Below are 11,897 nucleotides of genomic sequence, written 5' to 3' on the forward strand. Positions count from 1 at the left end.
AGAGTACATTTCTGTAGACAAAAACCTAGCAAATTTATTCACAAAACCATTGGACAAATCAAGATTTGGATTACTTCGAGTTGCTCTCGCAGTCTGCAATCACACGGCCTAAAGTTCTTCGACCACACCAAGTATCACAAATAAATTTAATTTCTTATGTTCCTAACCGTGTTATTTTTCTTGTTTTGCAGAATCAGATCAAAAAAAAAAAAAAGTAGTTATATAAGTTTTTGACCGTGTTCTTCTTCAAAAAATCCAATCTTACCTTTAATTAGTCTTACCTTATAATTCTAATTTCCCTAACAACTTTACCTTAGAGATACAATTCAAAACAAATTCCTAAATCTTTTCCTACTCACACTCTATAACCTAGACTTAAAAGCCTACATCTAAGTCTTCTAGCCATCCCATCTCCACACGCCTTTTAACAGAGACATCATCTCAATATTTAATTTTTTTTGTCTACCATCTCTTGCCTCCACTACACCGAGATCACATACCATCATCTTAAACCTCTCATCTTCTCACCATTGTTTACCATCATAAGCTTCAACCATGGAAAATCCGTTTATCACCTTCGTATCATCATTTGAAAGGGCAGATCTCTTCCGGAAAATTATAGATGCTGATTCTCCCATCTCTCCTGAAGCTACGGATCGAGTCCTTGCCACCATCAAGCAAAATCTTTTCCTCCTTGAAGGACTCACGGACAAAGAAAATTGCGAGCTTCGCGCTCTTGCTCACCATATCACCGCTGCACTATGGCCAATTTCTACCGAGACAGCTGTTGCGTCTATTCCGCCTCTACCCGAGACAGTGTCTAGATCACCTTCTCAAATTGTGGTATCTCCTTTGTCTACTTCTCCTCTAGAGAATGTTCATTCTCTATCTGCCTCTCGAAAGATTGATTTTACTGTTTCTATGCCTGAGCAATTTGTGTCTACTTTGCCTCGTAATGAGTTCAATGCTCTTTCTTTGCCTTTACCCGAAGATCCCTATGACCCAGCTACTCATAATTTACCTAGGAGTACTGAAATTTAGTAGCCTTACCTGATTTTATGCATTATTTACCTTCAAATTTTTCTATCCGAAATATTGCTCAGCATATATCTGCCTCTGTGTTACCCGTGTCTTGTTCTGCTTTCACTATCCCCATATCTATTCCTGCTCCTCTATCAAAACCGGAGCATGCTCCTTTATCTGTCTCACCTACCCATGACTCTATCCCCATCATAACTGTACCTTTGTTGAAGCCTTCCCGGAAAGGGAAAGAGAAATTGTCTATTTCAGGTACTGCTGAGAAGAGAAAACTGTCTAATTTGGATGATGTGGAAATCGTGTCTGAAAGCAAGCAACAAATGAGGGTGTCCACACTACCACATCGGATGACTAGGTCCCGAAGTGTTGCTGAAACTCCAGATGTATCTATTCCATCCGGTTCGAAATCAAAAGGGACCAAGAAGTCATATAGGCCCATCTTTCTGTCTTGTGCACTGTCATCTGAATGGCACGTCCATTCCAACCGAGATTTTATTCTAGAGAAATCCATCAATGTGGAGGAGTTAACTGAAAAATGCAACATTATCCCCATTCTAAGATATCAACATTTATTTACCTCACTTCAACACGTTGGGACCTATTCTGCATGGTTAACTACCGAATTTTACACCAATCTCACCATGGATACGTTTATAGAAGGTTCAACACATTTCCAACAGGTGTTTATTCGGGATAAGTGGTACCCGTTTGGACCGACAGAAATTAATGCCTACTTGGGAACTCCTAATCATCAAGTTGTTCCTGATCCCAGTCCTCACATATTGGCTGCGGCTTTGACGCACAACAAAGAAGTTTCTTGGCCAAGTACTGGTCTCAAGAGTTTGAAACTCACCACGGTTTACTCGGTTCTCCTTTGCCTTGCATCAGCTAACTATATACCGGCAGTTCGGCATCACCTTGTCTCAGATCAACTGGCAACATTACTCTACAAGATCATAAACAGGCTCCCATTCAATCTTGGAGTTATTATTTTTTCGCACCTCATGTCCTTTTTGAAAAAGAGGGAAACCAAGGTTCATCTACCATATCCTAGTCTGATTTTTGGTATTCTTCAGGATCATGGGTTTATGCCTTATAAGGATGAAGTTGTAACTGTTGTCCGCTCATGACAATGTTTATCAGTATGATGATTGTCTCACTCAGAAATACCACTATGATGATCGTGCCTCACTCACTGTGCTCCCTGTCGTAGCTACGGCAACTCCACCAGTATCTGCCCCAGCCTCTTCCGCAGACACCGTATTAGCTTTTATTCTCGATTCCCAAGCCGTACCAAAGGAGCCGCAGACACTTGTGGATCATAGACAGATTGTGGTTACCCTTGAAGCCTCTATTGTGCAGATTCAGCACTCTGTAGCTTTTCAACAAGTGACTATATCCGGCCTAGAAAAGTTGCGTGATGCACAACTTCAAGAAATCACTCGCATGGAGGAGATTCATGCCCAAATTCTAGCAGATACCGGCGCTGGTTCTTCCAGTTCAGAAACTGAAGACGATGATGAAGATTCGGTTTCGGGCACCCCGTTTGCACGTTAATCTAATCCACTATATTGATTGTTCACCTTGCTCGGTTTGTCATTTATTTGGCAAAGGGGGGGGGGGGGGGGGTTGGAGTAAGGGGGAGTTGGAGTTGTTTTTGGGTAAGTTGTTTTGGAAATAAAAGGCTCACTAAGTTAGGGGGAGTAGTAGTAATTATGGTATATTTGGATGACATCTAATGGCTGCAAATGGTATGTGTTTGGTATATTTTTTGAACTATTACTCGTACGAACAAGTATTATGGTAAACTCCTATCTTTGATTGTGGTATCGTCTACTGCTTATCAGCTTCTATTAGGTTTGTTTTATTCGTGTTTGTGGTATTCTGGTCTCTCTTCAAAGGATATTCAACAATAAAAAAATCAATGGTTTTGAACAGGTATATTGATGGCACGTGGTCCAAAAAGAGCTAAGTTTATTTTCTTTACATTAAGCTGTGTTTAGTACTTATACTAAGGGCTTCAAATAAAACTAATCTGATTTTTTATGTTTTTTCCCCAAAGTATTAGATACTAGAGTTTTACGAAATAAATTTCCAAAGGGGGAGATTGTAAGTGTATAATTCTAGTACACATTAACCTTTGTTTGGCTAATTTATTTAGTGTTGTTCTTATTAGATTTAAATTAGAATTAAGTTAGTTTGAATCTATTTTGGACCACTTGTTATCATCCAAAGTTAAATTGAGTGGATATCATGCTTTGACAACTGAAAGGGAAGTCAACAATATTACAGTGAGGCTCCAAACATAAAGCGTGTGGCTGTGGTTTATCGAGAAAAGAGGAAAGCTAATATTAAGGATCAAGGGTGTTGATTAATCTTTGCTATAAAAGGGAAGTCACTCAAATGAGAAAGTTTCCGATTTTGAACTGCTATTCTGAGTGCATACTTTCTCTACAAAGCTATCAAATTAAACTGCCTATATTATATGTTACGTTTTATTAAGAGTTTTTAATCTGAGTTACATGATCTGTACCTGGTACTGCTGAAACTTATTTTGAAGATTGTTATGGCATGCATGGTTCAGTCCTGAATAGGTGTTAGGAAGGGTTGTAGTGGTAAAGGTTGTGAGCCATTTGTAGTTACCTCTTGTAATACTCCTTGGTGAACATCTATAGTGGATTGGGCAAACGTGGGTTGCCCCGCAGACGTACACTACTACAGAAAAGGTCATAGGCGTCCAAGCAAATGGACAATAAGAGTCCAAAGTTGCTTGGACGCCTATGCAGGGGACGCTGATTGTCATAGACAATCAGCGTCCAAAGTTACTTGGACGCCTAAAACTACAATAGGAGTCCAAAGTTCGTTGATTTTGGACGCCTATTGTATTTTTTTTAAAAAAAATTACCTTTAGGCGTCCAAAGTTTACGAAACTTTGGACGCCTAAAGTATTTTTTTTATTTTTTTTAAATATAATAGGCGTCCAAAGTCAACGAACTTTGGACTCCTATTATATATATATATTTTTTTATTTTATATTTATTTGATAAAATTTCCAGTTTTTTCCTGTACAAAACTATCATTCACAACCTGTACATGCAGCCACAACCACTATACTGCGAGTTCAAAGCATTGAACTAAACTTCAATCAATACATTCACAACATATATATATATATATATATATATATATATATATATATATATATATATATATATATGTAAACTAAATTAAACTTCAATACACATATACAATTATCAACACTTTAGCACTAAGCAAACTAAATACATTCACAACATATATATATGTAAACTAAACTTCAATATATTCAATTCACAACACACATCAACACTTCAAAGGTTTAAACACAAAGTAAACTAAACTTCATTACTAACACTTTAGCACTTTAATGCCAAAATTCACAACACTTCAAAGTTCTCAACAAAAAGTAAACTAAACTTCATTACCAACACTTCAATGCATAAATTCACAACACTTCTAAGTTCTCAACAATTCAAATGAAAGTTCTTAACATTTCAAAGTTATATGCATTCTTCAATAAAATATTTAGACCAAACCTCACAAATCTCATCAATTTGTTCTTGTGAGTAAGGCTTTGCATCAAATGCCTACAAAAATTTAAAATAATCAATTAGTTAGTTTCACAATTAATAAAGTATAATTTAAAACTATTTAGTTTTAATAAATTTTACATACCGTGTCTAAATGTTCAAAATCAGAATATAGAGTGCATATTTCATACATGTATCTCATCACATAATATCCGCACTCCACACCACCCGGTTGTTGAGGAGACTACAAAATGAGTTTTTATGTATATATATTATTAAGTTAAACAATAAAAACATTACTAATAAAATTGTAAAAAATATTAATATTTTTTTTTGATATATACCTCAATTTCATCCCAAGCAACGTTGTTTTTAGGTCTTCTCCCTCCTAAATTTACAACCGATCGAAATACCCTATAATATACATTCATAAAGAATTTATAAACTATAATGGATAATAATTCTCAATATATATATATACTTACACATTTAATATATATACTTACACATTTAATGTGGGCTTAATCTCCAACTCGCGCTTACATGCACGAGAGTCTAATACATAGACTTTTCTTGATTGAACAAAAATCACTAGAAGCATCCAATGATTTCTACAGCATTTAAATAAATATGTTAAACATTATTCACAAATAATTCAATTACGTTATATAAATAATTAAAATTTTAAATTTAGTTTTCTTACTCTTGATGGTATGGTGCTAAAATGAACTTTCGATCCTTCAATTGATCCAGGGCATGCAAAAGATATTGTGTGACCTCATCAGAATTCTTAACTACATTGTCTCTAGAAATAGTCCTTGGACAGAGAAATCCAATTGTAGTCACTCCAATTCTGTTGCACATCCGATGAAGACATCTACAACGTAGATAATTAATAAAAATGAAAGACTAAAGAAAAGTTTGTAAATATAAAAACATTATAAAAAATACTTACAACATAAATATTTGTATTATGGTCACATCAAGCCATTGCATCGTGAACATGTCTTTAATATCTTCAAACAACACGTGAATGAACTCCACATGTGAATGATGGAAGATTGCATTCTCTAGGTCCACGTCAATGTAATCTAAATTGGAAGGCAAGTATTTAAGATGCCTGACCAATTTTTTGGATTCATCTCCCAAGTGCTGCAGTGTATCATCATCAACAAGAAGTGGTCGTAATTCTACAGTAGATTGATCCCCACTTTCAAAATTCATCATTGTTGTTTGTTTTGGATTTTCCTATAAATCAAAAATTAAAAGGCTTAATAAAAAGTAGAAGATATTCAAATTGAACAAAATATTAAAGATATTCAATATTACCTGAACGTTGTTTAATGGATCAATAGAATGACAACTGCTCCGAATTGGTGTGCCAACCATTGGACTTGCTTGTGCATTCTTGATCATATTTTCAAGCTGAGACTGCATTATTTCTAACTTAGATTGCATATCTTCCATTGTTTGTTTTCTAATCTTTTCAGCCACTTTCTCATAAATTTTCTTCTCCACAATCTCCTCAAGATCACTAACTGAAACAACCCCAGCTGATTTCCCACGACTTATGCTATCCGGTTTACCAAACACATCCCGGATTTTGGCGTGCACTCCAACACCTCTCACATAGCCACCGTACTCATTGGTGCCAATAGCTGATGTCAATATATCATTTTGTCTGTTTGGTTGGAATGAGCCTTGACTTATCTCTTCACACTTCTCGACCTATTTCAACACGAACAAGATTTAAAATTTACATGTTAACTAACATTCTCATCAATAATATATATTTAAAGTATTTGTATTACTTACAATTCTATCAAACACTCCCTTTGTTTTTTCGTTGGGAATGTAATAACTTCCATCTTCAGATTTTTTAGATCGCGCTCGAACCCAATCCAAACTACGATCATTAGATGCTATGGTCGATGTAATAGCAGCACAAGAAGACTGTGAAGACAATGGGTCGCATTTCATCCACTCAGCTTGCATTCCAACATAGCCCCTAGGTCCTAAAAAGTGGGGATGCTCATTTCGCGCTTGCAACTCCCTAAACTTTTGGCTTTTGGCCTAAAAATAAAATTTATTATTAAATAGTAGGTTAATACTAATAAAGCATTTAAGACTAATAATAAAACATGATTAGTAAGCAAGTAAATTATGTAATGTACCTTGAACTCTTCACTTTGATGATTTTCTACAAATTTCTGCCATTGTTGTTCAGTCATGAAGCTATATAACTCTACGGGAGAGCTATATATATGGTGCTTTTTATTGATGAATTCACGCACCAATCTTGATTTGAAATCTTTCCAACGTTTCCTCGCATGCTCCAAAATATTACTTTTTTCTTCATCAGAGATATTAAACTCTTTCTGAATAACAACAATAAAATAACAAATAATTAGACCTTTCTAAACATTAACATATATAAAATGAAATAAAATTATTGGACATGAAATAAAATTACCTTAAGATCATACCAAACCGTTTCTTTAACCCCGCTTGAGACTTGAGACCATTTATCAATGTTAATGTCTATGTGAGTACGAACCAAAATGCCAAGGTAATTTGAGTACTTCCTTGCATTTGGGCCAATAGGCCTATTCAGGTTATCGAACTCAATTAACATAGTCTCATCATCTGGCTTCTTCTTTTTCATTTTATTGCAAGTTGTAGCTCCTCTTACTTTACGCACTTTGTTAGACTCTGTTTGCCTTGAAGGCTCCTCTACCATTGGATCTGTGTGATCGCCGGCCCCGGCCATGAATTTGTATACCTGCACATGCATAAGATAACTATGTTAAAAAGAACATCTTATAAAATATAAACATGTTATAAAAAAAATAATAAGATTACATTTTAGAAATTATACTGTCGGATGGTCAATCCACAATCCTTCTTCTTGATCAGTACGCATGAAATTAGTATCAATGTTATCTTCACCTAAAGCCATAGGTTGAATACCAATAGAAAATGGTGGGGTTTCATCAAATTGGTCATATTCCTCTTCATCCACAACATCACCAACACCAACAATACTTCTTTTGCCTTGTAAGACAATTGACCACTTACTATCAATAGGATCAGAAACATAGAAGACTTGTCTAGCTTGAGATGCAAGTATAAACGGTTCATCATGATATCCTAGTCGACCAAAATCAACTAAGGTAAAACCCAAATCATCTACACGAACACCCCGCCTGTTATCAACCCAAGAACATCGGAATAGAGGAATCCTAAACACCTTATAATCAAGTTCCCAGATTTCATCAATGACTCCATAGTATGACATAGTAGCATCTACCGGGTTAGTATCTTTAGCACTAGAATACTCTCTTGATTGTGCTACTAATGTCACTCCACTATTTTGCACTATACTTTTTTCATCTTGACGTTTTGTGTAAAACGTGTACCCATTAATATCATATCCCTCATAAGTGCTCACAACTAATCCAGGGCCATACGCTAACCACCTAATGGTTTCAGTGATATTATTTGGCACTTGAGATAACTCTTTCATCACTGTATCTTTGAACCATGTGATAAATGTACAATTGTGTTCTTTTGTCACCCACATTTCACCCTTAGAAGGATTTTGTTGCCTTATAATAGACAAGTGTTGTTCCAAATATGGATGAACCTCAGAAAGGTGTTGCAGTACGAGATAATGTGCTTGATTTCAGATTATTTGACTTGGGACATGTGTTTTGAACCCAATGGTACCTTTTCCTGTGAGTCTTCCCTCATGACGTGATTTAGAAACACCAATGGACTGAACATTAGCCAAATAATCAGTACAGAAATCAATGACTTCTTCAGCGCCATAAGCTTCAATTATACTCCCTTCTGGCCGATATCGATTTCTGACATATCCTTTCAAAATTCCCATGTATCTCTCAAATGGATACATATACCTCAAGAATACAGGACCACACATTTTAATTTTCCACACCAAGTGAACTGTTAAATGCACCATAACATCAAAAAATGATGGGGGGAAATACATTTCAAACTGGCATAAAGTTATTACCACCTCAGCTTGCATGGAATCCAACACCTCAGGATCAAGAACTTTACTACTAATGGCATTGAAAAAGTAGCAAAGCTTTGTAATAGCTTGTCTAACATGGTTAGGTAATATGCCTCTAATAGCAATAGGTAACATATGTTGCATTAGCACATGCCAATCATGTGATTTCATACCAACTAATTTAAGGTCCTTCATTGAAACAAGCTTTTTAATGTTAGATGAATAGCCAGAAGGAACCTTGACACCATTTAGACAACTACAAAAACTTGTTTTTTCCTTTTTAGACAGAGTATAACAAGCTGGAGGTAAGTATGCCCTCTTTCCAGATTCTTGTGGTGCTAATTGAGTCCTTATCCCCATTTCTACCATATCTTTTCTAGCTTTAATACCGTCTTTCGTCTTACCCTGAATATTCAACAATGTCCCGATAATGCTATCACAAATATTTTTCTCCACATGCATTACATCAAGACAATGTCGAACAGATAAATGCTCCCAATATGGTAAATCCCATAATATAGACCTCTTTTTCCAAATACCCTTTTGACTTGTTTTTGAAGTTTTCCCCCACACATTATTAATGTTTTTGACTCTTTCATAAACAACATCCCCTGATAATGGTAAGCGAGCAACTCCAGTCTCAGATTTTCCATTAAAAGCTTTTTTCCTCTTTCGATAAGGATGGTCAATAGGTAGAAAGGTTCGATGACTCATGAACACATTTTTCCTACTGTTGTTCAACCAAAGATCAACTGTTTCTTCTTCACAAACAGGGCATGCCTTAGCCCCTTTAGTAGTATACCCTGACAAGTTACCATATGCTGGGAAGTCATTGATTGTGCAGAACAGCATGGCTCGTAAAGTGAAGTTGGTTTGACTATGAGCATCAAATACTGTCACACCTTCATTCCACAACATCTTTAAATCTTCAATAAGCGGTGCCAAGTACACATCTATGTCATTTCCTGGTTGTTTAGGACCAGATATTAACAATGATAACATGATGTACTTGTGCTTCATACACAGCCACGGAGGAAGATTGTAAACTGTTAAAAGAACTGGCCAAGTGCTATGGCAACTGCTCATGTTACCATGAGGATTCATTCCATCTGTGCATAGTCCAAGCCTAAGATTTCGATTTTCAGCACCGAAATCAGGAAACTTCTTATTAATGTTCTTCCACTGAGGAGAATCGGCAGGATGTCTCAACTTTCCATCTTCTTTTCTCCCACTAGCATGCCATTGCAAATTCTTCGCATCCTTTGCATTTGCAAACAAACGTTTGAATCTTGGAATCACCGGTAGATACCACAACAACTTCGCTGGAGAACCTTTCTTCTGGTGGTCACATGCATCATCAAGCCCTTTTCGTTTATAACGTGATGCTCCACACTTCGGACAAACATGCATGTCTTTGTATTGATTCCAATACAAAATACAATCATTTGGACATGCATGGATCCTTTCAATCTCCGTACTCAACGGGCATAACATTTTCTTTGCTTCATAAGTTGAACAAGGAAGTTCATTCTCATTAGGAAGCATGCCCTTTAAAAGCTCTAATAACTCCGTGAAACTCTTATCACTCCACCTATTTTTTGCTTTTACGGTATACAATTTAAGCACTGCCGATAACTTTGTAAATTTACTACATCCAGAAAACAAAGGTTTTCCAGAACTCTCAAAAAAACTTTCAAACTCTTGAGGCATTTCATTCAAATCCCCTTGCATATCACGCATCAATTCATCTAGCCGGTCATTGTCTCCATCATTTCCAACATTATCTTCATTACTTTGATCTTTGTCTACATTTTTTCTACAGTTTCTTTGATTTGTACCCTCACTAGTAGGTACAGTTTCACCATGCCATATCCACCGGTCATATCCTGGCTTAAAACCCCGACGTATCAAATGACTCTTAATTGGTTCAGAACTACGAAATTTTTTTAAATTTCTACAATCATAACAAGGACACACTATATAATTTTCATCAATTTGACTTGCATAATCCTCGGCAATTTTTATAAACTCTTGAACCCCATGAACATATTCAAGTGTATTGCGTTTTTTATACATCCAACTCCGATCCATATCTCCTATAATTCATAAAAATACAATCCATAATTAATCTAAAGTAAACTAAGAATACATATATTTCTTAAAAAACATATTTATATATAAATCCATATAACAAAAACATATTTGTTATAAACATAATCAAATTCGTATGCATTTATATACATAATACACAAATTAATAAATTTAAAACATATTAATAATTAATAGGTTTACTTACTAAATTAATTTGTATAATTATAAATATACAATATATTTGTCTTTTTTTTTACTCTTTTGGGCAGAACATACTAATTAGATTATAACTTAACTTTTTTACTTCCGTAAAGTGTTAAAAGTTCGTGAAGGCATAACTTTAGGCGGTTTGGCCCTCTAATTTCTCTAAAAAATGCTTCTTTTGCTCTTAATTTTAATTTTTAAATTTTTTTTTGTAATTTCTAATATACATCTACATACATGGAAATTTATAAATATATTAAATATTATAATTCCTTAACAGTAAACATTTTCTAACAAATATCATAACTTTAATTTATAATAACAAATAACAAATAATAATTATAACAAATAACAAATAATAATTATAACAAATAACAAATAATATTTATAACAAATTAATAAATTAAATAACAAATAACAAATAATAATTATAAAAAAATAACATATAATAACATATATCAAATTAATAAATTAAAATCATTAAAAAAAAAAAAACAAAATACGAACCTACGTGAGCAGCGGCGACGGCGTGGGCAGCGGCGACGGAGGAAGGCCTGGGCAGCGGCGACGGACGGCGTGGGCACCGGCTTTGGGCTGGAGACGACGACCGGTGGCGGCTGGGCTGGAGACGACGACCGGTGGCGGCGGCGCTGGGCTGGAGACGACGCGGCTGGGCTGGAGACGCTGGAGACGACGACGACCGGGGCTGGAGACGACGGCGATGGAGGAGTGGAGGACGGCGGCGCTCGATCTGCTGTGACGGACGGCGGCGCTGGATCTGCTGTGACGGACGGCGGCGACGGATCTGCTGTGACGGACGGCGGCAACGGACGGCGATGGTTGCTACGGAGAAGACCAGTGGCGCCGGCGACGAACTGCAGTGCTGGGAGGAGTTGTTTGGAGTGGTGGTGGGGAGTTGTTTGGAGTGGTGGAGGGTTTGTGTCCCATTTTTGCTGCAT

At 36.0% G+C, this 11,897-nt stretch overlaps 3 protein-coding genes across 3 annotated transcripts; 1 reads left to right on the forward strand and 2 right to left on the reverse strand.

The window, feature by feature from the left end:
- The first annotated feature begins 1,058 nt into the window (after nucleotides 1-1,058).
- LOC109159963 lies at nucleotides 1,059-2,595 on the forward strand. The gene is made up of 2 exons (XM_019308077.1): nucleotides 1,059-2,147; nucleotides 2,203-2,595. Exons 1-2 carry the CDS (start codon nucleotides 1,059-1,061, stop codon nucleotides 2,593-2,595), a joined length of 1,482 nt encoding a protein of 493 aa, XP_019163622.1.
- A 1,800-nt stretch (nucleotides 2,596-4,395) lies between these two features.
- Nucleotides 4,396-11,678, reverse strand: LOC109159759. Its single transcript, XM_019307874.1, has 11 exons — nucleotides 11,446-11,678; nucleotides 7,081-7,389; nucleotides 6,782-6,985; nucleotides 6,423-6,680; nucleotides 5,937-6,335; nucleotides 5,563-5,855; nucleotides 5,311-5,484; nucleotides 5,114-5,218; nucleotides 4,952-5,021; nucleotides 4,753-4,851; nucleotides 4,396-4,664 (listed from the first exon to the last, which is right to left on the reverse strand). Exons 2-11 carry the CDS (start codon nucleotides 7,375-7,377, stop codon nucleotides 4,578-4,580), a joined length of 1,986 nt encoding a protein of 661 aa, XP_019163419.1. The 5' UTR covers nucleotides 7,378-7,389; nucleotides 11,446-11,678; the 3' UTR covers nucleotides 4,396-4,577.
- On the reverse strand, nucleotides 7,480-11,897 carry LOC109159965. The gene is made up of 3 exons (XM_019308078.1): nucleotides 11,450-11,897; nucleotides 8,337-10,529; nucleotides 7,480-8,135 (listed from the first exon to the last, which is right to left on the reverse strand). The coding sequence occupies exons 1-3, from the start codon at nucleotides 11,895-11,897 to the stop codon at nucleotides 7,480-7,482; spliced, it is 3,297 nt and encodes a 1,098-aa protein (XP_019163623.1).

Source organism: Ipomoea nil, unplaced genomic scaffold (assembly GCF_001879475.1).
Source record: "Ipomoea nil cultivar Tokyo-kokei standard unplaced genomic scaffold, Asagao_1.1 scaffold2845, whole genome shotgun sequence".
In the NCBI taxonomy this organism is placed as follows: domain Eukaryota; kingdom Viridiplantae; phylum Streptophyta; class Magnoliopsida; order Solanales; family Convolvulaceae; genus Ipomoea; species Ipomoea nil.

Coding starts and splice junctions, on each gene's coding strand:
- LOC109159759 (XM_019307874.1), bottom strand. CDS start 7,377: ATGGCCGGGGCCGGCGATCACACAGATCCAATGGTAGAGGAGCCTTCA. Junction 6,681..6,781: donor ATCAAAGTGAAGAGTTCAAG/GTACATTACATA, acceptor TTTTATTTTTAG/GCCAAAAGCCAAAAGTTTAG. Junction 5,856..5,936: donor ATCCATTAAACAACGTTCAG/GTAATATTGAAT, acceptor TTTGATTTATAG/GAAAATCCAAAACAAACAAC.
- LOC109159963 (XM_019308077.1), top strand. CDS start 1,059: ATGCATTATTTACCTTCAAATTTTTCTATCCGAAATATTGCTCAGCAT. Junction 2,148..2,202: donor TGCCTTATAAGGATGAAGTT/GTAACTGTTGTC, acceptor TGTCTCACTCAG/AAATACCACTATGATGATCG.
- LOC109159965 (XM_019308078.1), bottom strand. CDS start 11,897: ATGCAGCAAAAATGGGACACAAACCCTCCACCACTCCAAACAACTCCC. Junction 10,530..11,449: donor ACGCCGTCGCCGCTGCTCAC/GTAGGTTCGTAT, acceptor GTTTTAAGCCAG/GATATGACCGGTGGATATGG. Junction 8,136..8,336: donor GGGAAGACTCACAGGAAAAG/GTACCATTGGGT, acceptor TCAAAGATACAG/TGATGAAAGAGTTATCTCAA.